The 26,533-nt window shown below is 45.1% G+C and overlaps 1 protein-coding gene and 1 long non-coding RNA gene across 3 annotated transcripts; one reads left to right on the forward strand and one right to left on the reverse strand.

The window, feature by feature from the left end:
* The first annotated feature begins 130 nt into the window (after positions 1–130).
* Positions 131–16,661, forward strand: TNFRSF4 (TNF receptor superfamily member 4). 2 transcript variants are annotated; one of them, XM_014575521.4, is made up of 7 exons: positions 133–778; positions 7,365–7,487; positions 8,415–8,528; positions 9,528–9,594; positions 10,413–10,639; positions 12,122–12,247; positions 12,994–16,658. In XM_014575521.4, exons 1-7 carry the CDS (start codon positions 631–633, stop codon positions 13,062–13,064), a joined length of 876 nt encoding a protein of 291 aa, XP_014431007.1. In that variant the 5' UTR covers positions 133–630; the 3' UTR covers positions 13,065–16,658. The 2 variants fall into 2 exon arrangements, with proteins under 2 accessions (XP_075762389.1, XP_014431007.1); XM_075906274.2 differs by lacking the exon at positions 7,365–7,487 and having other exon boundaries at positions 131–778; positions 12,994–16,661.
* Positions 12,093–25,925, reverse strand: LOC142819399 (uncharacterized). Its single transcript, XR_012897269.2, has 3 exons — positions 25,776–25,925; positions 24,525–24,756; positions 12,093–12,229 (listed from the first exon to the last, which is right to left on the reverse strand). It is a non-coding gene; the product is annotated as an uncharacterized LOC142819399 (long non-coding RNA).
* Positions 25,926–26,533: the final 608 nt, after the last annotated feature.

Genomic DNA, 26,533 nt, shown 5'->3' on the forward strand with positions numbered 1-26,533 from the left:
TAAGCTCTTAGTCTGAATTACCATTTCACTGCCACGTGTAGCCGCGCAGCAGTTACTACGGGCTAGTGAAATTTCAAAATGGCGACCGGACGGGAACATGCAAATAAAGCCCGGGATATTTAAATCCCGGCCTTCATTTGCAACTCCGGTTGCCTGATTTGCCTACCTAGCTCGAATTAATGAGCTAGCGTAGACCTACCCCCAGTAATGATGGACCCTCTTTCCTTTCTCCTACCTTTAAAGCCCTCCCCATTTACAGTCTCTGGAGTGCTATTTGCAAAGAATTCTTGCAAAACCATTCTGTATGTGCCCCTTCTGGCTTTAAAAATGAGTGATGGGGCTTCAGCTTACGTAACAGGAGAGGCTAGGGCTGGGATTTCTCAGGAAGGGCATGGTTTGTTGCTAATAAAAACTTAAAGTAAGAAATGACATGTGGCCTCTTTCATAGAATTCAGAAAGTGTTTGCTTCCTTTCAGGAAGAAAGGAAAATAAGAGGTGGAGCTGAAAAGACGTATTACATTGCTGGGAATTTCCCCATTGTAGACATATGAATTGCCTTCCTGTCCTTTAGCAGTTTAGGTTCAACCTCTCCTAGAGTTTACATTTTTGGAGGTGAAGTGAAGAGTCAGAATGGTTGAACAAGGATTAGCCAAATGTATCTGTACTTTTACTGCTGTTTTGTTGTTCTTGCTGTTCTCTGCTATGTGCTGTTCAGGGCTGAGTTGTGGGCAAAATGAATATCCCTTACATGGAAAATGCTGCAAGGAGTGTGCTCCTGGTAAGTCGTCATTATTAACTTAATAGTGACTCTATTTGCTAGATGTAGAATGAAAGTCCAGCACGTAATGAAGGTGGGGAGGGAGAGAATAATCTTGTGAACTGAAAAGGTTACTGAGATGTAAGAAATGTTACATATGAATTATAAAATGGTTTCACACAATGTCTAAAATTGTCTAGTTAGGAACAAACTCTTTCTGTAACTTAAGCAGGTAACCTTAAGAAACCCTATGCATTACTCTAAGGAATGAAATCTTCAAAGACTTGTCTACATGGGCTTATTTGTTCCTAAAATTTCCCCTTGCTGTGCTATGGGAGCACTAGTACAGCCTGCCTGCCAACAGCAGAACTAATTTGTCTGGCTCATCTTAGATTAGGAGTAAATGGCATGTTGGTTAAAAGCTGATGGACATAGGAGCCCTTTTTGTTTGTTTGTTAAAAAGTGCTGAATGACCATATGCATGCCTATTGGGGGGAAAAAACAAGGCATGCCAAATATCACTGAAAAGATCAAGATTTATGGATGGCAGGTGTGTTTGAATTTTTAAAGTGCTCTGGTCCACATGCCATGCAGACCTCTTCCTGTGATGTTAGCTAATTCTCTTTGCTTCACGTAATTCATCCAGTTCTCTTTGCTTCAATGATTCGGTAAAATAAATAGAATGCTTGTTTCCTCGTACATTTTTGGGGGGGAGGGGGAGAAGAAACTGAATTTTGTTTTGTCAGGGGAGGTGGAAGGGTTTCTTATTCACAGCTGCTGTTAGAGCAGAACTACAGTTCTGTAGTCAGAGTAGAGCAGGTGGAAAAGTACCGAAAAAATATAGCCGCTGTTGGATATCATTATAGAAATTACTTGACAACCCAGAGTAACCACAACTGGCATGTGATGCTGCATTGTACAGTGGGCCGTTTGTTAATAGAAAGTGGCTTTGGTGCTAACAGAAAGGGAAGGAAAGGTACGTTCTCACCTTTGCAGGATGATTAGATTGTGTGAATGCACCTTTTTTGCAAGAGGTTACAATTAAAACAAAAATCCTGTGCAGAATTGCTCAAGCATCTTTTTTCACAGTTCCATCCTCCCCACCATGTAAAATGTGTACTGCATTAGCTACTGCAGCAAAAACTGAAATCAGTTTTTTCCGAGACTGGTTGTAACACATCCCCGCTTTTGAGAGACAGATTGCTACATGAGCCCCCTCTGGATATTCCCACAGCTAGTGAGTTTTGTGAGGTTTTGCATACATCATTCTGGGATGCATCCCATCCCTGGTAAGTGGGTACAATTCCTCCAAGCTCACATGCAACTTTTTCTCTTTAGTGTGGTGAAGGAGTTTCCACTGGCTGTGGCTTAGTCAGAAACTACCAAGTCAGTTCTAGACTTGGGAGACCTGTTCCCTCCTGCCCCTCGGGAGAATTTTACAGTTTCGCAGTTAATTATGGAGATGTAGCAGTGGATACAGTCTTTGGAAATGGTCATATGAAGATGCAGGAGTCAAGACTGTGGATATAGACAGTATCTTCCATGATACAAGGTCATTTGATTGTGGGTATCAATCTGTGATTCAGTTTGATTTTGTTCATGTGAATTTGCTCCCAGTTACTCAGAAAATGCCCCAAATCTTGCTTGCTAGTTCTTGGAACATTCTCCATTCAGGGGAGTAATCTGTTTCCTGAGTGTGTAGGATGTATAGTAGATAGCAAGTTAATGGGTTATGAGAATAACTCATTCTCAGAAGTGGCTGCTGTTCACATCCAGTGAAACTTAAAGAAAATGAATGAGTGGGGTGGGGAAAAGTACGAGTGGCTGCTGTTCACATCCAGTGAAACTTAAAGAAAATGAATGAGTGGGGTGGGGAAAAGTGTGATCCTCATTTCCCAAGAGCAAGTGTGTGTATAAGAAAATACAAAAAAAATTAATTGCAGCTGGATTTTAGAAGTACTGAGCATTAAAACGATTGCTCTTTGTTTTCAATTAGTCTATACCAGGGGTTCTCTAATTGTGGGTTGTGATATCTTAGGGTGTTGCAGGGTGGTTTTATGGGACCCACAAGCTGTCAGTTCCTTGGGGCTGAGCCTCCATTAAATTAAATTGCCCCCATTTTTAATTTACAAGGAGGGGATCACACACAAAGACTTGCTATATAAAAGGGCTCTCCAGCAAAAAAGTTTGAATGCTACCAGACGACACCATATTACAGGGCATTTGCGAGAATATCCCTCGATACCTAGAGCATGAGATGGGGACTCAAAACCTCTTGAGTCTATTCCCAGTTCTGCCACTGACTTGCTATTTGACCATGGGCAAGTCATTTAATCCCTTCATCTCATCGTCTGTGAAACAGAAACCAGAGTGAATTTTTACCCACTTCAAAAGTGATATGAAAACTAATGTTTGAGAAGCATTCTGAATTCAGATGAAAGTACTGAAAGTGTAGCATTGTCACATTAGCTGGTGTGGCAACATGAATGTGCCTCATTCCTTGTGCAAAAAACAAAAACAAAAAAAACCCACCAACCGCCTATCCACGATATGCAAGTTTTCTGGGCAGAGATTCAAGACATCAAACCTGGCACAACTGACCAGCATTTAACAGGGAGAGCTTTCTGTCCATATGGATGTTCCTTTGGTATAATGCTGTGTGTATCTAAAACAAGCACTCCTGGAAGAGTAAATCAAATTCTGAAACATTACAAATGGGATAGATTACCTAGTAAAGCTGATAAAACCCGTACACTTCTCTACTATTCGAGAAGAAGTGTTTTATGTCACTTTACAAATGTGATTTGATTATTTCCTGACATATGGATGAGTCGGCTAAATAATATTGGGATAATGCAGATGGGGAAACAGACAGAGCCCTGTACCATAGAAGTAGAACTCAGGATCACTACTTGAACCATTGTACCACCCCACTCCTCTGATCTCTGTTATGTGTCCCTTCTGAGTTAGTGATTTGAATCCAGACTTCTCTGACAACTGTTTTAGCCCAAGTTAAATTATTTTGGTGGCGTTAATCAAGTTGTTATTGAATACTAAGCTAATTTAAGCATGTTAGAAATGGGTAGGTGTTCATATTACACATCCTGCCTTCGTAGCGGACTCCCTTTGTAGTCGAAAGAGGCTGAATCAATTTCTAACTCCTGGAGGGGGTTCATACTTGGATGATGCCAAGAAAGACACCAGTGCTGCTAGACCACAGAAATGAAACAAAGAACTAATACCGATTTGAGTACAAAAGAAAACTGAAACTGTGAGTGATTAGTCTAACATCAGAACCAGGCAAATTGAGTTGAAACTACAGTAAAAAAATAAAATTGTCAGACACATAGATGAACATAATTTGTTGGGGAAAAGTCAACATGGTTTCCATAGAGGGAAATCATGCCTTACTAATCTACTAGAGTTCTTTGAACTCTAGTAGATTAATATGTGGACAAGAGGAATCCAGTGGATGTAGCATCAAAGGTTTTCTGGAAATCTAAGTACAAGGTCCCTCACAAAAGGCTCTTAAGTAAAGAAAGTAGCCATGGGATAAGAGGGAAGGTCCTCTCATGAATTAATAACTGGTTAAAAGACAGGAAACAAAGAATAGGAATAAATGGTAAGTTTTCAGAATGGAGAGAGATAACAAGTGGTGTCCTCCAAGGGTCTGCATTGGGACCAATCCTATTCAACCTATTTATAAATGATCTGGAGAAAAGTGTAAACAGTGAGGTGGCAAAATTTGCAAATGATATTAAACTGCTCAAGCTAGTTAAGACCAAATAAGACTGTGAAGAGCTTCAAAAAGTTCTCACCAAACTAAGTGATTGGGCAACAAAATGGCAAATGAAATTTCATGTTGATAAATGTAAAGTAATGTACATTGGAAAAAATCATCCCAACTATGCATACAATATGATGGGGCTAATTTAGCTATAACTACTCAGAGATCTTGGAGTCAATGTGGATAGTTCTCTGAAAATATCCCCTCACTATGCAGCAGCAATTGAAAAAGCAAACAATGTTAGGAATAATTTAAAAAAGGGATAGAGAATATGACAGAATATCTTATTGCCTCCATATAAAACCATGGTATGCCCACATCTTGAATACCTCCTACAGATGTGGTTGCCTCATCTCAAAAAAGATGTATTGGCATTGGAAAAGGTTCAGAAAATGGTAACAAAAATGATGAGGGGTTTGGAACCAGTCCCATGTGAGGAGAGATTAAAAAGTCTGGGACTTTTCAGGTTATAAAAGAGGAGACGGGGGGATATGATAGAGGTCTATAAAATCATGACTGGTGTAGAAAAAGTGAATAAGGAAAAGTTTTGTACTTATTCCCATAACATAAGAACTAGGGCTCACTAAATGAAATTCATAGGTAGTAGCTTTAAAACAAACAAAAGGAAGTTTTTCTTCATGCAGAGCATGGTCAACCTGTGAAACACTTTGCCAAAGGATGTGGTGAAGACCAGGACTTTAACAGGGTTCAAAAAAGTAATAGATCAATTCATGGAGGTTAGGTCCCTCAATGGCTATTAGCCAGGCTGGGTAGGAATGGCGTTCCTGGCTTCTGTTTGTCAGAGGCTGGAAATGGATGACAGGAGAGGGATCATATGATGATTCCTTTTTCTGTTCATTCCCTCTGGGGCATCTGGCATTGGCCACTGTTGGCAGACAGGATACTGGGCTGGATGGACCTTTGGTCTGAACCAGTGTGGCCCTTCTTATGTTCTTATGAAACATTAGCGTTAATTTCCCACCTCCTCCATCCTCCAATTCTATATATACAACAATGTACTTTGAGTTTTAGCCAGGAGGAAGTGCTCTGAAGAGAAGACTGAGAGATGTATACCTAGTATACTTCAGGACTATGAGGATCTGGATCATACTGATTGATCCTGTAAGCTCAGAAGTCAAGGGGAATTTGCAGGTTTGGGCATATAACTGTTTCCTTTTGAACAACGTTGCTCAACTCAGAGTATTATCCATCTACTGAAACTTATTTTACAATTTTATAGCTACTTCCCTGTTTCAAACAGGAGCCCTCTATTGACCCCACCCCTATCGATTAATATCAAATACTCTATCATGTTCTGCAAGTCTTTATAAAACAGAGCTAGTTTTTCTGGATTCTATTCCTGGCTCTGTTATTGAGTCACTGCATGACTTTGTCATTTGATCTGTGGGTCTATTTTCCTGTTTTAAAAAGGGGAACACAATATCTATACAGAATGGAAAGAGATTGTCTAGGGAGGAGTACTGCAGAAAGGGAACTAGGGGTCATAGTGGACCACAAGCTAACTATGAGCCAGTATCACACTGTTGCAAGCAAAAAAAAAAAAAAAAAAAGATTCTGGGATGCATTAACAAGACACAAAAAGTCATTCTTCCACTCTACTCTGAACTGATTAGGCTTCAGCCAGAGTACTGTGTCCAGTTCTGGGCACCACATTTCAAGAAAGATGTGGAAAAATTGGAGAAGGTCCAGAGAAGAGCAACAAAAATGATTAAAGGCCTAGAAAACAAGAGCTTTGAAGGAAGACTGAAAGAATTGGGCTTGTTTAGTTTGGAAAAGAGAAGACAGAGAAGGGAACATGATGGCAGTTTTCAAGTATCTAAAGGGGTGTTACAAGGAGGAGGGAGAAAAATTATTCTCCTTGACCTCTGAGGATAGGACAAGCTGCAATTTAAGCCCATTGCTTCAAGGCAGGTTTAGGTTGGACATTAGGAAAAACTTCCTTGCTGTCAGGGTAGTTAAACACTGGAATAGCTTGGCTAGGGAGGCTGTGGAATCTTTATCTCTGGAGATATTTAAGAGCAGGTTAGACAGGCACCTATCAGGGATGGTCTAGATGGTACTTGGTCCTGCTGTGGGGGCAGGGGACTGGACTTGATGACCTCTCGAGGTCCCTTCCAATTCTAGTATTCTGTGATTCCATCTGCTCCTCTGATGAGTGCCAATGTAAGAGCTTGGATGGATGAATGGATACCCCAGAGGGGAGGCTGTCAGGCTTCATTTAACTAATGTGCTTTGACATCCCCCTGCAGAAAGATGCAATAGACGAGCACATTATTGTTAACTGTTTAATTGCTGCATGCCATCATCGGTCTATCCTGCCTGCGGGCATTTCCCATCCAGTGCATCTCTTTGCTCCTTGAGAACTAGTCAGGCTGTTCAGATGACTTTATTGTGGTGGGGGGAACTGTGGCAAAGCCACAATATTAGAGAGATTGCAAAGCTGCAGTGGTAAATTGACCCTTGTAAGCAACTTCAGCTGCAAACCCTGACATTCAAATAATTCAAAAGATTCCATAGTAGAAAAATGCTGGTTGGGATGCACTGGTGAAGGGGACAGACACGGGTCACTGTCTAGGTTTTCAGACTATCTAGAACTGGGTCATGGTTGTGAATGCCTGGTCAGTGGCACAAAGGGCCAGATTCCTCAGGCCTCTTGAAGGCAAAAGTCCCCTCTTCCTAAGCACAATCCCAGCCCACACATGGGCTTAAGTGGACAGAAGATGTTTGATTTAGTCTATTTGAGAGATCAAAATATCAGCTTCCCTGTGCTAGACGTCCACATGTGTCCCTTTGTCACAGGCCAGGAAATGAAAACTCGCTGCACAGTAACCTCAGGTACAGAGTGTGTCCCTTGCCGAGATGGATACTATAACTCAAACCATAACTACTATAAATGCAAACGCTGCACCGCCTGCAATGCAAGTAAGTCAGCGACACCAGCGGTTTTCAAACTTTTTTTTTCTCATGACCCAGTTGAAAGAAAATTGTCGATGCCTGTCTCCCAACATCATTTGACTGCAGTGTAGGCTCCGGGGTGGGGCTGAGGGGGGGAGCTTTGGGGTGTGGGAGGGGGCTCCAACTTTGGAGATGTCAAGGCTCAGCAGGAGGGGCTTACCTTGAGTGGCTCCCAGTCAGTAATACAGCGGGGGCGCTAAGGCAGCTTCCTGCCTCTCCTGGTGCCGCAGACTATGCTGTGTTCCAGAAGCAGCCAGCAGCAGGTTCCCAGCCAATGGGAGTGCAGAGCTAGTGCTGGAGGCAGGGACAGTGCATGGAGCCCTGTGCACTCTTTTCCCCTCCCCCGCTTAGGAGCTGGGCTTGTTGCCGGCTGCTTCTGGGGTGCAGCGCAGTCTGCAGTGCCAGGACAGGCAGGTCATTGCCTTCACCCCCCCCATTGGTCACTTGATCCCCCTGCAGGAACGAGACCCAGCACCCGACATTCCCCTACCCAGTCCTGCGTTGTGACCCGTAGTTTGAAAAACTACCGAGCTACACAATGGCCACTTCTCTGCAAGGGGTCCCCAGAATATCTCCTCAAACCCCTTAGGATCTCTCCTTACACCCTTTTCTTCCTCCATCACCTACTCTTCTTTTCTACTCACCAGAGGGCTGACACATGACATTTTGGGGGGGAAATACCATTTTCAACCTATTGTAAGAATGATTTAAATTTCTTTTTAATTCTGACAATATTTTGATGTAGTCCATGCAAGCAAGAGTTGAAGAGAGAAGAATTGACGTCCATGTCTCTCATTTGCCAGTGCAGAATATTGAGCACGAGGCTGGTTTCATTTATGCTTTTAATTGATTTTTCTCTCTCCCTTACCACCTCCCCAACTCTGTTGCTCCTAGAGAGGGGAAGAATAGAGGTGAAGAAGTGTGATAAGAGATCAGATGCAGTTTGCACATGCATGAGGGGTTACACCCTGGCTGACACATCATCAGAGGAATCTGCATCAGGAAAAAGTGAGTGAATAGCTTTTTTAGGGTTATGACTGTATTCCTCCCAGTCAAAAGTCTCTGCTGGTTGCTTTATAATTTATCTCTGTCTCCAGGACAATTGCTAACAGAATGATGGGCAAATGCTGCCATCTGATCTCTCCTCTTTAATCTCCAGAAACAATCTGAAGGAAATGCAAGGAACCTTACTAGGAAACAGAATAAAAAGGGGGGAGAGGAGTTATGTGTGTTCAAAAATTCTGCGCTGGTTAGGCCTCAGTTGGAGTATTGTGTCCAGTTCTGGGCACCGCATTTCAAGAAAGATGTGGAGAAACTGGAGAGGGTCCAGAGAAGAGCAACAAGAATGATTAAAGGTCTAGAGAACATGACCTATGAGGGGAGACTGAAGGAATTGGGTTTATTTAGAAAAGAGAAGATTGAGGGGGGACATGATAGCAGTTTTCAGGTATCTAAAAGGGTGTCATGAGGAGGGAGAAAACTTGTTCATCTTGGCCTCTAAGGATAGAACAAGAAGCAATGGGCTTAAACTGCAGCAAGGGAGGTTTAGATTAGACATTAGGAAAAAGTTCCTAACTGTCAGGGTAGTCAGACACTGGAATAAATTGCCCAGGGAGGTTGTGGAATCTCCATCTCTGGAGCTATTTAAGAGTAAGTTAGATAAATGTCTATCAGGGATGGTTTAGTCAGTATTTGGTCTGCCATGAGGGCAGGGGACTGGACTCGATGACCTCTCGAGGTCCCTTCCAGTCCTAGTATTCAATGATTCTATGAATATGTCACCATCCCTTTGTACAGGCCCCAATGCTAGCTGCAATTTTCAATGGTTCTGTTGTATGTACTCTGGTTTTGTGTGGCACTCTCTGGAATAAAAGCTGTTTTATAAACGTAAAGTGGTGTTGTAATGGGCATGCATCACTTTTGCCCCAGGCTTGTTTAAGGGATGTTCACAGCTACTCCAAATCTGTATCAGGAGACCATAGATTTAAAATATTGTCTATTTTTCAGATTGCGTCCCTTGTTCTCATGGACATTTTTCCAATGGCAACAATGAGAAATGTCAGCCCTGGAAAAAGTACGTATCCAACTTTTGTTTCTTGCACACAACAGTCTTTCTCTCACTTGTCCTAATGTCGGTGTATAGAATTCCCAAAGATAAGCCAGCAATGAATACAGTAAGACTGTCTTCATGATGACTTTTAAGATGCTAGCAAGTGGGTTATGTGTCAGCTATTGGTATGCATGGGCATGCTGCATAGTCTCTTTTCTACTCTGAGGCCTTCAGTAGAAAGATGGCCAAGTGGAAATTTCACCTACCCGGAAAGAACTCGATCACCTCACAGGGAAGCTATTCATGATTGTAGGGAACCACTTGAAACCTGAAGGGACAACCCACAGCTTGGAGGAGAGAGGAGTTTGGAGGAGGCTCCAGGAAGTCGGTCTGTGTACTCATGACTAGAGAATGCTAGCGACTCCCACAGCATCTCTGTAAATAGAGTTCTTCATAAAGAAACAGTTTAATTCATAAGCATGGAGTTTTTTCATGTTATCCCGACATGCACTGCCTGGAACGATGTTTTCTTCCCTGAGAGCAATTCTGTACCCCTTTTTCTTTTTGTCTGACCCCAAGGTGTTCTCTCTAGTTGAGCAAAGGTTGGTAATTCCTACTGAGTGTTGCTATAGAGTAGAAGAGCAGTGATTTTCTTTTCCCCCTTGCAGGATTCATCTGAATTTCAAGTGTTAGAGCAAGCAGGAAAAAAAACCCAGATATCTTTTATACAACATAAAGAAGCCCTTCCTCCCCCCTGCCCTCAACATCCCCCCACAAGTGCACATGCCTCTGTGCAGGTCACTTTTATATTTGTGATTGAAACTATCTATTTACACGGGCAGCTGCACCGCTAATGGGAAAAAGACTCTGAGAGCTGGGACACAAACAGAAGATGCCATTTGTGACGACCAGGGCGAACAGGCTACCACACTCCGAACATCCACCTTGTACCTCTTTGTCATCGATCCCAGACGCAACAGTTCTACGGCAGCACTCACCACCTTCACCCCCCAAAACAACCTTTCCAACCCAGAGGTTATAAATGACAACCAAGCAGGGACTAACTGGGGTAAGGGAAGGCTGAGTCTTGTCTTCTGGTGGTTGCCTCCTTTTCCTGCTCTGAGAACAGCTGTTTTACTCCCCTTCAGTCTGTCTAAAATGCCACTGCCAAACTCCTTTTCCTTCAAGTATATCAGCCTCTTTTTTAACCCATCTCCTCACAGATGCCACATCCTCTTCCTCACCAGCATGGTCCTGTTGTTGCCAACGTCTCATGACTTGTTGCCTGCTTGTTTCCTCTTTCGCTCTGCTAGTTCTGCATCCTTCCACCCCTCTCATTACCCTTTTCCACAAGCATGTCTGCATCTTCCCCAAGTTTTGGGATACCCTCTCTCTATCCTATAGGCCAGGTGGCCTGCCCTCTCTTCTTCAGACCTGTTTTCCCATAGCCCCTCCCTAAGCATTCCTCTCATTCTGTAGATACACAACAAAGAATGACAGCTTCAAAAAAATAAACCAAGGCTTGAAAAGGGCGATTGTGCCAACCCAAGTGTCCCATAACCTGTCACGTGTCTTCCTTCCTCAAAAAGGAGGAAGCAACTTATTTCTGCTGATCTGGGTTCCTGCTCTTCCTGAGCCACTCACATACATCCTAGATTGGAATTTGGCAGTGCTCATGTTTTTCTGTGAAATGATTTAACCTCTTGCTGTCCTAACCACCTACTCATTTGTAGTCATGGGCTAGCTTTTAAAAACCGGCAAGCATGGACACCACAAGTCCTGTGACATGAATGTAGCCTTGATTCTAAGGTAGCCTTGATTCTAAGGCTGCCACAGGTTGGACCTCCCTGGTCCGGCACCCTGGGAACTTGAGTGATCCCAAAGGAGGCAGTTTGAGGACCAGAGGAGGTCGGGTCTTGAGCTCTTTTGAGGCTCCCTTCCTAGCCAATGCATTGCCCTGGCTGCCACCCTGCACTGGCCGGCAAGGCTCCCTTCCTCCAGCTGGCAGCATCTCTGGTCCTTCAGACACGGAGGCTTCACTACCCCCCTGCCACTGGTGGCTCCATGTCCCCAGCCACAGGGACTTCCCAACCAGCAAGGGCTTCCCTTCCCCCCAGCCGCCAAAAGCTCCATGCCCCAAGCTGCGCTCCTTGCTTCCAGTCCACTGGCCCTCCAGGCTGCCTACCGGTGGTTCCTATCTAGCTACTCCCTGTAGCGATACCAGTAGCACAGGGAGAAGTTACATGTAAACCACCAGCTGAGTTCTCAGTCGCTGTCCAGTCCCCATCGAATGTTGCTGGACCAGAGGGTCCTGGACCACAGAGTTCAACATGCATTGTGTTCATTGGAATAGTCAGCACTCTCTCATGTGTTCTACCAAATATCATGCTCCTTGAAATCTTATCGCAGCTAGCAAGTTTTCATGGTGTGCTCATCATCATGGTAGCTGAGTGCCTGCCTTTTATGTCACTCAGAATGGAAACAATTCACAGGGCCAGCAGTTCATTCTCCCTCTCAACCGTGTAATGGTCTTCCTTTATTTTTCTCCTAGGGTTCTTATCCCTCATTCTGATTTGCTTAACGTTGCTCCTGGTATCTGGAATGTCCATCCTCCTCTTGACTATCCAGACAGCCAAAAAGGAGACGACAAAGAGGCCTCCTGTGAACAGACAACATGGTGAGTTTCTGTTTTAAAGCTTGTTGCTCTACACCATTAGTAGCAAGGGAAGGGTGGATAATGTCATCTCTCAGGATATAACTACATTGCAGTTTAGGCCCAGGATTCAAACTCAAGCTCAGTCCTAGTCCCCCATCCAACTAAACACACGTTGTGCTTGCCCCAGCTCAGAGCCAAGGTCCTAGGATCCTAGAGGTTGGAGGGTCCGGACCTGAGTCAAGCCACGTGTCATAACTTGCACTTTTCCCTCTGTGTCATTTTGTATTTGTATTTCCTTTTTTTCCTTTCTTTTTTCCATTTCCCTGCTTATGTTGGGGGTGGAAGAAAATCAATAATATACAAATCATAAGAAAATGGCTGCTCTGCTGGCCAACCATGAAGATGTCTCCTGAAGTTGTGACCCTTTTCTATCCCTGTCCATGTAAGCTACCTCAAAGTCCTTCATTCACCTCCAAGAATGAATGAATTTGGTTTGACTGACAGGGAGCAGGCACTCTATGCAAAGCCAATGAGATGCATCATTCTGGATCGGTCCACTGCTGCCTCTCTTCTTGTTATACACAGCACCAATAAAGCGATCCGTAAACCCAACCCACTTCTGTTACATACCCAGCATTGGCTAGACCAGCAAGCAGTTATCTCCAAAAGCCACTTCCTGCTCCCATATGTGTGAAACCAGAAGAGCCATTTGCTTGTCTTTCCCCTCCTGCACTGTACAGAAAGTTTCTCTACTCTGTATTTTTCAGATGGAAAGAGCTTTCGAATTCCTATCCAGGAAGAGCAAATCGACTCCAATTCCAGTCTCATCAAAAACTGATTCCCGGTTATGCTACATGTTACTGCCAACTGAGCCAAACAGGAGTAGCCTAGTAATGTAACACATGCTCCTCACGTAAAGGAATATTACATATGTTTTGATCTTCATTCCAGGGCTGGCTGCATGACTGTCTCCTTTTTGGTCTCTCTGAGTGCATCCACTCAAGTCTTGGACCTCATGCCTCTTCCTCTCTTGGAGTAGAGTCATGTGATTCTCCCACTGTTTGACTGAGTCATGGGTATGGACTGTGCTTACCAAGTAGGTCCTTACTGAGTTTGAGAACCTACAGCTTTTCCCTTTGGGAGTTTGTCACCAGTGGTCCATGATGAGCAGAGCTTTCTGAACCCCTAGTATTGTATTTAGCAATCATAGAATGCATTAGCGAGAGGATTTCAAAATGACAGTCTAGCCTTACTCTTCTTCCTATGCAGGCCTCTTTTCTCCAGACCCCCACTCAAGGTCCTGTATCTGAGTCTCCTTCCAGTCTGGTTCCGGGGAGGCTCTCCCTCCCCCTGAGAGAGTGACCCCCATTGAATCTTGCTTGGGTTCATTGTTGTCTTGTGATTGTGAGCCTTGGTCTGTCCTGCTCAAAACTGTTTTGTAGGGTGTCTGGAGCCATGGCAACAGAATCATTGACAATAATAACTGTAGCACAGCCAACAGGTTTTAAGCGTTTGAGAGGGTGTAATCTAGAGCCATGCTGCTGCTTTCTGTCTGTGTCAGCCAGGTACCTGTTGTGCAAATACAGTGCATTCATCTGGTAAATACCATCCCTCTAACCCTGATTAGAGAGTAATCCAAATCTGCATGGAAAGGCAGAGTCTTTACACTCACAGCCTTGAGAGACAGTAGTGGGGAACTGTGCAGCTCATAGTGAACAAGCATATCACTTGTCCTCATTTCAGGCGTTATCACTCAGCATTTGCACCACTACTTCACCTGCAAACACACACACCCTCTTGTGCTTCCTGTTTATCTTCATGTGCATCACCATGAACTTCCTGTGATGATGGGTGTCTGCAGACAAGAAAGAGCAGGTGAAGGGTGGGAGCAGATGGAGTGAAAAGCAAATGTAGATACTATGCAAAAGGGGGCCGAGTTGAGGAAAAGAGAACTTCCAATGGAAGCATAAATAGTAACTACTGGGCCAGATGCTAATCCACTGACTTCAGTGGAACTAGGTGGGTGCCTTGGGGTATCCGGCGTACTGTCTGAATACATTGTGTGGTTGGTGTTGCTTTCGAGGATTCTTCTCTCACTGACATCACAATTAAACTGAAACTCTCTGGGGGGGATGAAATTACAATCAAAGTCGAGCTAACGATGCAAAGCCCCAAATAGCTGGAAGCTTGCAAACTGTGAAGCCACTTTGTCACTGATCCTTGCCGCTTTCCACTGTTGTTTCTGAACCCCTTTCTGTACCCACAGTATTATAAGTCTGCGCTAAGTAATCCCAACAAACCCCACTCTGAATGAAGGTGCTGTCTTGCTAGCTTTGCAGCACATGACTTCTTGTACATATACAGTAATATCTTTTCTTGAACTCAGGTATTGGCTGGGAACAGACAATGGATTGGTATTCCAGTAGCAACACCCAGGGTTTTCTGCAGATGTCTTGACAATAGAGTTATGCAGAACCCTGCTGGTAATCGATAGACAATCCAGACGCAGGCTGATATGCTGAACTTGAGTGCTTTGCGGCAGTTCACACTCAAACTGAACGAATACTGATCCAGCTCCTAGCTGAAATCAATAGGCTACATCTACACTGGCAGCTCCTTGCACAAGAACAGCTGTTCTTGCGCAAAAACTTGCTGGGTGTCTACACTGCACACACGTTCTTGCGGAAGTAAATTTACAGTACAGCGTTGGAAAACAGGGCTTCTTCTGGAAGAGTTATTCCTCTCCCCACGAGGAATGAGCTCTCTTGCGCAAGAGTGCAGTGTGGACAGGCAACATGAATTTCTTGCACAAGAAATCCCTATGGCTAAAATGGCCATCAGAGCTTTCTTGCGCAAGAAAGCGTCCACATTGCAATAGACGCTCTTGCGCAAAAGTACATCTCTTGCGCAAAAGCACATGCCAGTGTAAACGCGCTCTTGTGGAAGACTTTTTGCGCAAGTACTCTTCCGCAAAACAGTTCTTGCACAAGAAGCTGCCAGTGTAGATGTAACCCTGGTGTGGTATTTAAATTCAGTAGGAACAAGAACAGACTATATGAATAAATGTTACACTGGATGCCAACTGTGTCTGCAACAGCAGTGCTGCATGTCTTCTCGTTGGGCCATATATTGTCAAGGGGGAGAATGGCATTTAAAGTCAGTAGGAAGTGCCCTTGTAAATCCAGACTCTGAACCTGGTCTTGGGCTAATCTCTGAATCCCTTTATTTGACCCTCTGTGAAGCAGGAGTAATGATAGTTACTTCCTTCCTGGCAGAGTGGGGGAGGATGAATGTTTGAAGTACTCTGAAAATCTTTAGAACGTTTTGAAAACTGACAAGTGGCAGGTTTTGTTATTGGGATCCAGCTGTGACAAAAGTGAAGAATTTGCACTTGCACTGTACAAATGAACATGTTAATTACGCTTTATGTATTTTGGTTTAATATAAATGGGTATAATTTATTAGATCCTATGGTCTAAATTCTTGCAAATATGCGAAAACTAGAGTCCAGGGAGACTACTACTGTGCTTAAAGCAAAGCATGTATATAAGTGTTTGCAGGATCAGGGTCTTACTGTGGTTGTACTTGTAAAATACAATATACAAATGCAAATATATTCCATGTGCTCACACTCATGCTGAACTTTGTGGTGATTTTATATATATTTCACAGTATTTAACATGCCTTTTGGGGTCTATCCCCACTGCAATTAGAGTCCCACAGCTGGCACTAGCTAAGGGGCTGTTCAATGGTGGTGTAGATGTTCAAATTCCATCTGCAGCTTGCGCTTTGAGACTTCCCACTGCAGGGGGTCCAGCCAGATCCCAAAACTTTACACCACAGTTACAGTCCCTTAGCCCAAGCCCAATTCAGCTGGTACCAGTCAGTGATGGATTTTTAATTGCAGTGTAGATATACCGGAAGTGAATTCGGCATACCTTTAATACATTACAGGATTTTGCAATATGTTTTCATCTAAACAGCTTTTGGATGTAATTTCATATGCCTTAATGTATGAAATAGATGAAGGGAAAAAGTCAAAGTGCGCTAGCAAAGCTGAGATGGGAGCGCTCATTTTCAATGTCACTCTTAAAGGTGTAGTTAAAAAAATATTTATTTTGTACACAAAATAACCATCCTATGTGCCAAAATGACCCGTGTAATATAGAATACAACAGCTGCGTAGAAACATGTTTTTTTTTAAATATGTATGGTTATATGTTATACATATAATGTAATTAAAAATTATTTCCAAAAGTGAAATACAGACACATCGTATACAGACTTTTGTATTATTTTCTAAGTATCATAAATGGAGGAATTACTTGTCAATAAAACATTTCTCTAAAATGTGATTTGATGTGTGTGTAGTATCTGTGCAACTGCAGAGTTAAAACGCGGGATGCGCGGGGTGTTCCAACAGGCCGGAGGCAACTTGTACAAGTCATTATGAAACTGAAGACCAAGGGCAGGATTTTCACAAAAATGTTGACCCAGGTCCCCAAAGGTATTTAGGCACCTAACGCCTGTGGGAGGTAGGCATGTACAGGGATGGCTTTAGAGTTTATGGGGCCCTACGCAGTTCTATTAAGCTGGTGTATCCCCAGTGACAACCTGAGGGGAGGGAATCACGACATTCTAGAGCTGTGATTTTTATAATCTTCAACACACTCATGAAATTGCTTTAAAGCAAATTTTAAACTGAGGTTCTGTCGACTAACACAGTAAATTGAGAAGCTGACAGGATATACCTGGAGTTGGCAAATGCTTATGAAATGGCTTCATTCCACTTGAATGGCTCTTTCACATCGATGTTCTACAAAGCTCTGGCAAGCTTTTTCACTTTTAAGTTGACTAGCTCCTCTCCGGAGGAAGCTGAGCCACAGACCACGGACAGGAAGAGGCGTGTGGGTGGATATTAAGACCCAGTGGCGCCCCACATTTTTGGGTGTTCTTAGGGCCAGCCCACAACATTTTGGCACCTGAGGTGGGGAGCTCAAATGATGCCCCCATGTCCCCTTTTCTCCTGCCTGCCTGTTATGTCTCTTGTGCCCTCCTTCCTCCAGCACGGGGCTCCACCATCTCTGTGCATCTAGAGCAGAGAGAATACATATGCACCAGCAGCAGACACCATTTTCTACACTCTGGGTCCTACACAGTATACACTGTGGGTACACTGTGGTGCCCCCCCACAGTCTGGCACCTCAGGCAGCTGCCTCAATTCGCCTCATGGGAAGGCCAGCCCTGGGTGCTCTACACAGCTGCATATTCTGCATATGGGTAAGGACGACTCTGCACGTATAATTAATTACCTTTGAGGATCTGGGCCCTACAGATTTTGGACCATTATCTTTTGAATGGCACTTGTGCTCCTCAGTCACTTAGGAACATTTGAAAAATGTTTGTTACCCTAAGTGACTTGGGAGCTGAAGTCTCACTGAAAGTCACTCACTTCAGTTTCGCTGCGGGTAATAGCACTTCCGTACCACATAGGGTTGTTGTGAGGACAAATGCAGTAATGAATAGAAGATGCTCAGACGCTATAGCAATGGGGGATCATGTAAGAACCTAAGCGAGATCATCAGCAATTGGTTATCACTTTCTTGTCCTTGCACCCACAAGCAGAGACTGGGATCTGTGAGTGGACTGGGCATTGTTGGCTTGGCACGAGGAAGGCTTCCCTAGTGGTTAGGTGCTGTGCTGGGATGGGGGAGAGTTGGGTTTGGTTTCCTGCTATGCCCCAGACTTCCTGTGTGGCCTTGCACAAGTTGCTTAGGCACTCAGGATCTTGGTTTCCCTATCTGAAAAATTGGGAATAATAATCTTCCCTACCTTCCCAGGTTCCAGGAAGGAGTTGGGCTGCTGCGATTAAAAAATGCCCATTAATATGCCATGAAGTGGTGCCTTTGACTGAATCAGCCCTGACAGACGTGGGTGTAGACAGCCTACCCGAGAGCCAAATGTTTCTAAATGCGTTTCACCATAGAACATTTCTGTAAGTGCTGAGCTGGGCAGCATGTGGGCCACTGCCAGATCCCAAATGAACCTTAACAGGTCAATCATGATTAATTCATAAAATGTGTGTGTGCAGCCAGAAGCAACAGCCAGCCCTGTAGGCTGCACAGCTGCAACACACAACTGGCAGATACCATCCCAGTGGAGTAGTGAATATCAAAGAAGTGATGAGCTGCTGCATTGCCCTCCTGCAAATGGCTTTAGCAGAGGCGGCAGCAATCTGGGTGACTGGGAAGGATGGTCTCCGGGCCATGGAATTTGGCGTGATTAACTTCATAGGGTTATTTACTCCAGAGGCTGATGCCCTTTCCCCTCAGTTCACACCCCACCTCCAGCAGGTCCCTTATCCTCCTTTCCAAATGTGGGAGCCAGCGCCATCCCTGGGGCAGCCTGTGTGGGCTGTCTGGCTGCTCCAATGGTGGTGGGCGGAGGGGGAGCAGGACTTAATCCCACCTCCCTGCGCTCCCCAGGCAAATGCCCTATTGCCTAGTCCACTCCAAGGCCTACCCCGACTGCTATACCTCTGGGGGCCTTATCACTTGACTAAAGTGGGTAATCAGCATATCATCTAGAGATTACAACCCTGAGGCTACATCTGTATTACGAGTTTTCTTGGCAAAAAAGATGCTAATGAGGGACTTATTTGCATGAGTCGTGATCTCATTTGCATATTTTCTGGCAATCTGTTTTTGCACTAGGGGTTTTTGCACAAAAACAAGCAGTGTGCACATTTTCTTTTTGGTTTTGCACCAAATCGCCTAGTGCAAAAACAGATCAGCAGAAAATATGCAAATGAGATCATGACTCATGCAAATGAGTCCCTCATTAGCATATTTTTTGCCAAGAAAACTCGTACTACGTCTACACTGGCACGTTCTCACGAAAAAATTCTTTTGCAAAGTAGGAATAAGGGATCTTCCGGAAAAGGGTTTATTTTCTGCAAGATCCCGTCTAGAATGGCGCTTTTCTCTGGCAAAGCCCCGAGCCGGAAAAAAGCGGCAGCCATGTTCATGCAAATGCCGCTGGGGATATTTAAATCCCCCGCGGTATTTGCAATTCCGACTGGTCTCATTAGCATCCCTTTTCCGGAAAAGGGTGCCAATGTAGACACAGCCTTCCAGAAGAGAGCGTCTACACTGGCATGTGCTTTTGCGCAAGAGATGTGCTTTTGCGTAAGAGCATCCATGCCAGTGTAGACGCTCTCTTGCACAAGAAAGCTCTGATGGCCATTTTAACCATAGGGGCTTCTTGTGCAAGAAATTCATGTTGCCTGTCTACACTGGCCTCTTCTGGAAGAGCTCTTGCGCTTCCTGAGTGGGAGTGTCAGAGTTCTGGCACAACAAGCCCTGATTTTATACATTAGAACATCAGTTTACTTGCGCAAGACCACACGAGCAGCAAGTTTTTGCGCAAGAGTGGCTGCTTTTGCGTGAGATTGCGCCAGTGTAGAGACAGCCATAGTGTAGACGTAGCCTGAATGTATAGAACTGTTCAGGACCAACCACTTGGAGTGCATAAGACTTTTTTTTTTTTTTAAACAAATCCATATGGTCAGGCTCTGACAAGTTGAGGATTCTGAGGTAGATTTTTTTTAAGCTTTCCTGTTTCTTATAGGGCAGCGTTTCCCAAACTACGGGCAGCAGGAAAAAAATACCGAGCTTCAGCGTGGTTGCTGGGGTGTTCCGGGCTCCCAGAGTACCTGTGTGGCACCAGGTCCCTCAAGCCCTCGGCCGACCTGGATGGAATCTGCAGCCAGATGTTCCGGCTTCCGGCAGAGACATAGCTAGGGGAGGTTGGGCGGGGAGGAAGGGAGAACCTACCACCAGAAGCAGCACTGGACAGAGGAATCGGGGTGGGCTGCGGAGATGGGGGGGGAGGGGCAGCCAGCGGAAGCAGAGGGGCTGGCCGGGGGAGATCGGGAGGAGGAGTAGGGGAGAAGCGGCTGCCGGAAGCAGGGCTTGTCTGGGGCATCAGGGCTGGCCAGGAGAGATTGGGGGGCCAGCGGAAGCAGGGCTGTCAGGGGCGTGAGGTCGAGGGTCAGGAGCCGGCTGGGGAAGATGTGTTGGGAGGGAAAGAAGGGGCCACTGGAAGCAGAGCTGGCCAAAGGATATTGGGAGGAGAAGCGGGGGAGAACTGGCTGTCTGGGAGGGGGTTGGGGGAAGTGGGGCTGGCCAGAGGCGCAGCGTGAGGAGCAGGGAGGGGGGAGAGAATCGGCCGGCGGGGAGCGGGACTGACCTGGCCATATGCAGATCTCGGGGCACTGCCCCCTTTTCCTCCCGCTCCTGCAAAGCACGAATGAGTCCAGCCCGTGGATTCTATTGTGCCTCCCCCCGCCACACTCCCTCAAGTAGTAGCGAACTGGATGGCTGGTAGACACACTCATGCAGCCTGAGCGCATTTGCCAGCCAGGCAGTTTGAAACTACAAACTGATACATCTAGTACAGTAATAATAAAACGTACCCAATGAGAAAATACCAGACATGTTATATGGTTGGTATTTTCTCAGTTTGTTTTTTATGTGTTTATATTTTTGGGCTGCAAAAAACAGTCCTGAAAAAAAAGAATTCCAACTAAAGTAAAAAGTTTAGGAAACCCTGGTCTAACCAGCTTTCTGTCTTACAGTCCATTTATCCAATCCATATTCCTTAACTTGCTGGCAAGAATATTGTGGGTGAACATATCAAAAGCTTTGCTAAAGCTGGCACTGGGGGCTTTGGGAGGACCAGAAACAACTTATCTGAATATTCATCATTTGATTAATGAATATGCAAATGAATGTTACCGGTCCTCCAAAAGTTATAGGGAAAGTTATAGGGAATGTAAAAGGGACAGTTAAAATAAAATGGGGGGGGGAAGGGGGATTCAAATACCGTAGGGCAATGGTTCTCAAATGGTGGGTTAGGACCCCATTTTAATGGGGTCACTAATGCTGGCTTAGACATGCTGGGGCCAGAGCCAGAGGGCTTCTGACCTGGGTGGTGGGGATGAGGTTATAGGCCCCTACCTGAGTCTGTTATCTTTGAGCTTCAGCGTTGGGGATCCCTTCAGAGGAAGTGGGGCTCAGGCTTTAGCTCCCCTACCCGAGGCAGTGGGGCTTGGACGAGCTCAGGCTTCAGTCTCCCTCCCTGGAGTGTGTAGTAATTGTTGTTGTCTGGAGGAGGTTGCGGTGCAATGAAGTTTGAAAACCGCTGCCTATGGGTAGAACAGCAGAGCCCTTTATTTCAGTCCCTCTTCCTTGGCATTTAGAACATTGTGCAAGAGAAAAGGAAGGAAATACCCTTCTTTGGAGACAGATTCACGCATGGGCCAGACTGACCCTGGGCTGATGTAAACTGTGGTAATTTCATTGGAGGCCTTGAACCTTTGAGCGTTCTTTCTCTGCGTGTCACAAGGAGAGCCTGGCGGAGCCCTTCCGTTCTGTTCTGGGGAGCTGGGTTGACCTCCAGCCATTCTTGCAAGCCACGTGTTCTCCAGCTGGTCCAAGACGGTTGGGTGTGAGTATGTTGCAGGTGGAGGGGTGCGTCTTGCCAGGACTGGTGCCTCAGCAGAGTTGTATAGTTGTTAAAACCATAATAGCAAGAGGTAACAAGCCATGATTGAGGGACTTTGGCAAAATGGTGGGGAACTGAATCAGCAACGAATTGGAAGGCATCAGGTTTTATCAAGGGCAGATGGAGCAGAATGATAATAGAGCCCGGTGGCTCTCAACCTTCCAGATTCCTGTACAGGAGTCTGTTTTGTCTTGTCTACCCTCCAAGTTTCACCTCACTTAAAATCCACTTGCTTACAAAATCAGACAGAAAAATAAAAAAGTATCACAGCGCACAGTTACTGAAAAATTGCTGCTTTTGTCATTTTTACTATATTATAAAGTAAGCCAATTGGAATATAAATACTGGACTTACCAGTGAGTGTATAATGTATAGGGCAGTATAATCAAGTCATTGTATGACATATGAATCAAGCGAAATATGAGTCAACAGTGTGACACTGTTGCCAAAAAGGCAAACATCATTCTGGGATTCATTAACAGGAGTGTTGTGAGCAAGACACGAGAAGTCATTCTTCTGCTCTGCTCTGCGCTGATTAGGCCTCAATTGGAGTATTGTGTCCAGTTCTGGGCACCGCATTTCAGGAAGGATGTAGAGAAGTTGGGGAAGGTCCAGAGAAGAGAAGCAAAAATGATTAAAGGTCTAGAAAACATGAGCTTGGAAGGAAGACAAAAAGAACTGGGCTTGTTTAGTTTGGAAAAGAGAAGACAGAGAGGAGACATGAGAGCAGTTTTCAAGTATCTAAAAGGGTGTTACAAGGAGGAGGGATAAAAATCATTCTGCTTAACCTCTGATGATAGGGCAAGAAACAATGGGTTTTAAATTGCAGCAAGGGAGGTTTATGCTGGAAATTAGAAAAAACTTCCTGTCAGGGTGGTTAAATACTGGAAAAAATTGCCTAGGGAGGAATTGTGGAATCTCCATCCTTGGAGATCAGCCCCAAATGATACATCTTGGGCTTCAGTTTCAGACCTGTTGAGCACTGATTTCCCTGAGAATCACTGAAAATCATGCCCTTAGGTTCTATGTAATTTGACACACTTTTTAATTTGATTTTGAAGGGTGGCGGTTTTGTTTTTTTTGTTTACCTTAAAAAAAAAAAGATAGCCCAGCTGAATTTTAACCCCTTCCTCTTCACCGGGAAGAAAAGTGCAGTGCCTGCATGTGGTAAAACCCCAACTCTACCCAAAGCGCTGATAGACAATTACGTAGATGATAGCACAGAATCTGAAACAAAACGAGTGCTCCGTATGCTTGTACCCACATTGCTCTTTTCAAGCCTACCCGCATGACAGCGAGAAACTTTCCCTTCTCTGAGGTGGGTATCTACATGACAAAGCCAGTTCCTGTTTTTAAACCTTTTTAGACTTCCCCGTTTTTTTGAGATGGCTTCTAGCAAGAAGACTCAGAAATGCTTTCGAGTTCATGATATTTTATCTCAGCTAGTTATGCCAGGTCTATAATGGAAACATTTGCTGGCATAAGAATCATACAACGCTGGAACAGGAAGGGACCTCGAGAGGTCATCGAGTCCAGTCATTTGCCCTCATGGCAGGACTCAGTACTGTCTAGATCATCCCTGATAGATGTCTATCTAACCTGCTCTTAAATATCTCCAGAGATGGAGATTCTACAACCTCCCTAGACAACTTAGTCCAGTGTTTCACCACCCTGACAATTAGGAAGTTTTTCCTAATGTCCAACCTAAACCTTCCTTGCTGCAGTTTAAGCCCATTGCTTCTTGTCCTATCCTCAGAGGTCAAGGAGAATGATTTTTCTCCCTCCTCCTTATAACACCCTTTTAGATACTTGAAAACCACTAACATGTCCCCTTCTCTGTCTTCTCTTTTTCAAACTAAAGAAGCCCAATGCTTTCAGTCTTCCTTCAAAGCTCATGTTTTCTAGGCCTTTAATAATTTTTGTTGCTCTTCTCTGGACCTTCTCGAGTTTCTCCACATCTTTCTTGGAATGGGGTGCCCAGAACTGGACACAATACTCCAACTGAGGACTAATCAGGGCAGAGTAGACCGGAAAAATGACTTCTTGTGTCTTTTTCACAACACACCTGTTAATGCATCCCAGAATCATGTTTGCTTTTTTTGCAGCAGCATCACACTCTTGACTCATATTTAGCTTGTGGTTCACTATGACCCCTAAATCCCTTTCTGCAGCACTCCTTTCTAGACAGTCACTTCCCATTGTGTATGTGAGACTGAGTGTTCCTTCCTAAGAGGATTACTTTGCATTTGTCCATATTAAACTTCATCCTATTTACCTCAGGCCATTTCTCCAGTTTGTCCAGATCATTTTGAATTATGACCCTATCCTCCAAAGCACTCGCAACCCCACCCAGCTTGGTATCATCTGAAAACTTAATAAACATACTGTCTATGAAGATATTTAACAGAACAGGTTCCAAAATAGGCCCCTGAGGAATCCCTCTTGTTATGTCTTTCCAGAAGGATTGTGAACCATTAATAACTACTCTCTGAGAATGGTTATTCAGCCAGTTATGAACCCTCCTTATAGCAGCCTCATCTAAGTTGTATTTGCCTAGTTTATTGATAAGAATATCATGCGAGACCATATCAAATGCCGTACTAAAGTCTAAGTATACCACGTCCACCATTTCTCCCTTATCCACAAGACTCATCATCCTATCAAAGAAAGCTATCAGATTGGTTTGATATGATTAGTTCTTTACAAATCCATGCTGGCTGTTACCTATCACCTTATGTTCTTCTTCGAGTAGTGTCCCCATGGGTGCTCCATCAAAGGTGCCTGGCTCATCCCAGCACCGCAGCACGGAGATTTTTCTGTAGCAGTAGCCCCTGGCAGACCGCGCATGCTCAGAAGCCATCTCGCGCCGTTGGCGCCTTTTCTGAGTCACGCGGTCCAGCCCGCCAGTTCCTCCTAACTGTCCATGGTCACAAATGGATTTGGGATGAGCTCCTACTTCCATCCTGAGGAGAGAATTAGTATAGCACATTTAAACTTCTTATTCCTCACAATTTAGCCCCTACCCTATAGTTCTATTAGTGGTTCATTTAAAAAAAAAGAAGAAAAAGAAAAAGAAAAATGCTGTACATAGTTTTCTGTCAGTTGGCCAGTTCACTCAGGCCCAGTTTCATGGCCTCAGACTCATCATGCCTGGCTCTCTGGGATTTAAGAAATGTGCGTCATGTGGAGACGCTCTGCCAGCATCGGATGGCCATTCCTGATATATAAGGTGGTTGGGGGAAGGCCATATCCCCCAGAAATGCACCATTGTTCTAAACTAACTGCCCATGCGAGACGGGACAGAGAAATGCAGCTGAAAATGCTGCTGTTTAACAGAGTGTTACAGCCTCCATCTACAGGACGCCCAGCGGATGGTGTTGCTGTGACACTTAAGTCCCATGGAGGGAAGAGTCCCACTCTGGCCAGAAGTGCTAGTGCAGGGGATGCACCAACAATCCCCGGGGTGTCACCCAGGCACACCACAGGCAAGACATCTAAAGCCCATAATACTTCTGCGCCTAGCCTGGCCGTATCTTCCCCTCTGGTGCCAACGGCATGAACGGCAGCACAGCCTGAATTGGCGCCATCTGCGTCGGCACCATGAGCCGACCTGGCACCGAGAACCGAAGTGGCACCACACAAACCAGCACCGTGCAAACTGGCACCAACAACAGCACCGGTCAAGACGCGGGGTGCTCCGAGACCAATATCATCGGCACCGTCACCCCCTCCTATACGGCCGGCACCAGGATCACCATCATCGGTACCAAGGATACCCCCCCGACACCGGGAGATGTTGCAGCCAGGTTCCCTGGCCTCCATACTGGCTAGTCCGCCAATCATGATTCCAACGAAGGCACAACGGAAAACTTGACACGTGCGCACACCTATCCCCAACCCCGATAGGCTGTTTTCTCTCTGGAGCCTTCCCCTCCACCTCCCCGCCTCTCAGACAGGCATGAGCACAACTGATATAGATCACCTGCACGGTGTTATTGGAGGTCCCCATGTCGATCCCGCACGCCGCCTCACTACTACCGGTCCTATCATTCTCGTTCACCATCGCACTACACGGAGCGATCAAGATCGCCGGTGTCCCCAACCCATTCATATTACTCTAGCCACAGGAGTGCAAGTTCATACTCTCCTAGACATTCCCCTTATGGGTATCATCGTCACCTCACCACTGACATCACAGAGACTATTATCGTGAACAGCCACACTCCTGCAGTGTTGTTCACTCAACATTCAAGTCTCCAGGCCATGCCCAATCACACTCTCCGCACCCCCGAATCCGGGATACTCTACCCCCAGGGCAAGCTCCTCTAACACCCACAGGAGATGCTCCCTCTACTTCTACCCAACAGGAGAGGGATGATATTCAGTCCCCTATCGGTGAAGAACAGCACATGGACTCCCCCACTGACCAATCGTCCTCGTCACTGGATGACGCGGTCTTTCAGGGTGTCTCTTCTCCTGTTGACGATTACAAACAGTTTCAGGAGCTATTTAAAAGGGTAGACCAGTCTCAGGACCTACACACGACTGACATTCCACAAAAACAACACCATCTCTTAAAAAATCTACAGCCGTCCCAAAAATCAAAGTTGGTGCTCCCCTTTGATGAAGCTATCCTTGAAATTGCCAAGACTATCTGGCAAACACCAGGTTCCGTGCCACCCACGAGCAAAGGGAAACATAAAAAGTACTTTGTGGCTGCCAACGATACAGAGTTCATAT

This window comes from Pelodiscus sinensis, chromosome 24, assembly GCF_052426305.1.
Source record: "Pelodiscus sinensis isolate ZL-2025 chromosome 24, ASM5242630v1, whole genome shotgun sequence".
Taxonomy (NCBI): Eukaryota; Metazoa; Chordata; order Testudines; family Trionychidae; genus Pelodiscus; species Pelodiscus sinensis.

Bases quoted from the DNA above. Each gene is read 5' to 3' on its own strand.
- TNFRSF4 (XM_014575521.4), top strand. From the start codon at position 631: ATGGTTGAACAAGGATTAGCCAAATGTATCTGTACTTTTACTGCTGTT. The intron at 7,488-8,414 runs GTAAGTCAGCGA...TGTTGCTCCTAG, and splicing joins CTGCACCGCCTGCAATGCAA to AGAGGGGAAGAATAGAGGTG. The intron at 12,248-12,993 runs GTGAGTTTCTGT...TGTATTTTTCAG, and splicing joins TCCTGTGAACAGACAACATG to ATGGAAAGAGCTTTCGAATT.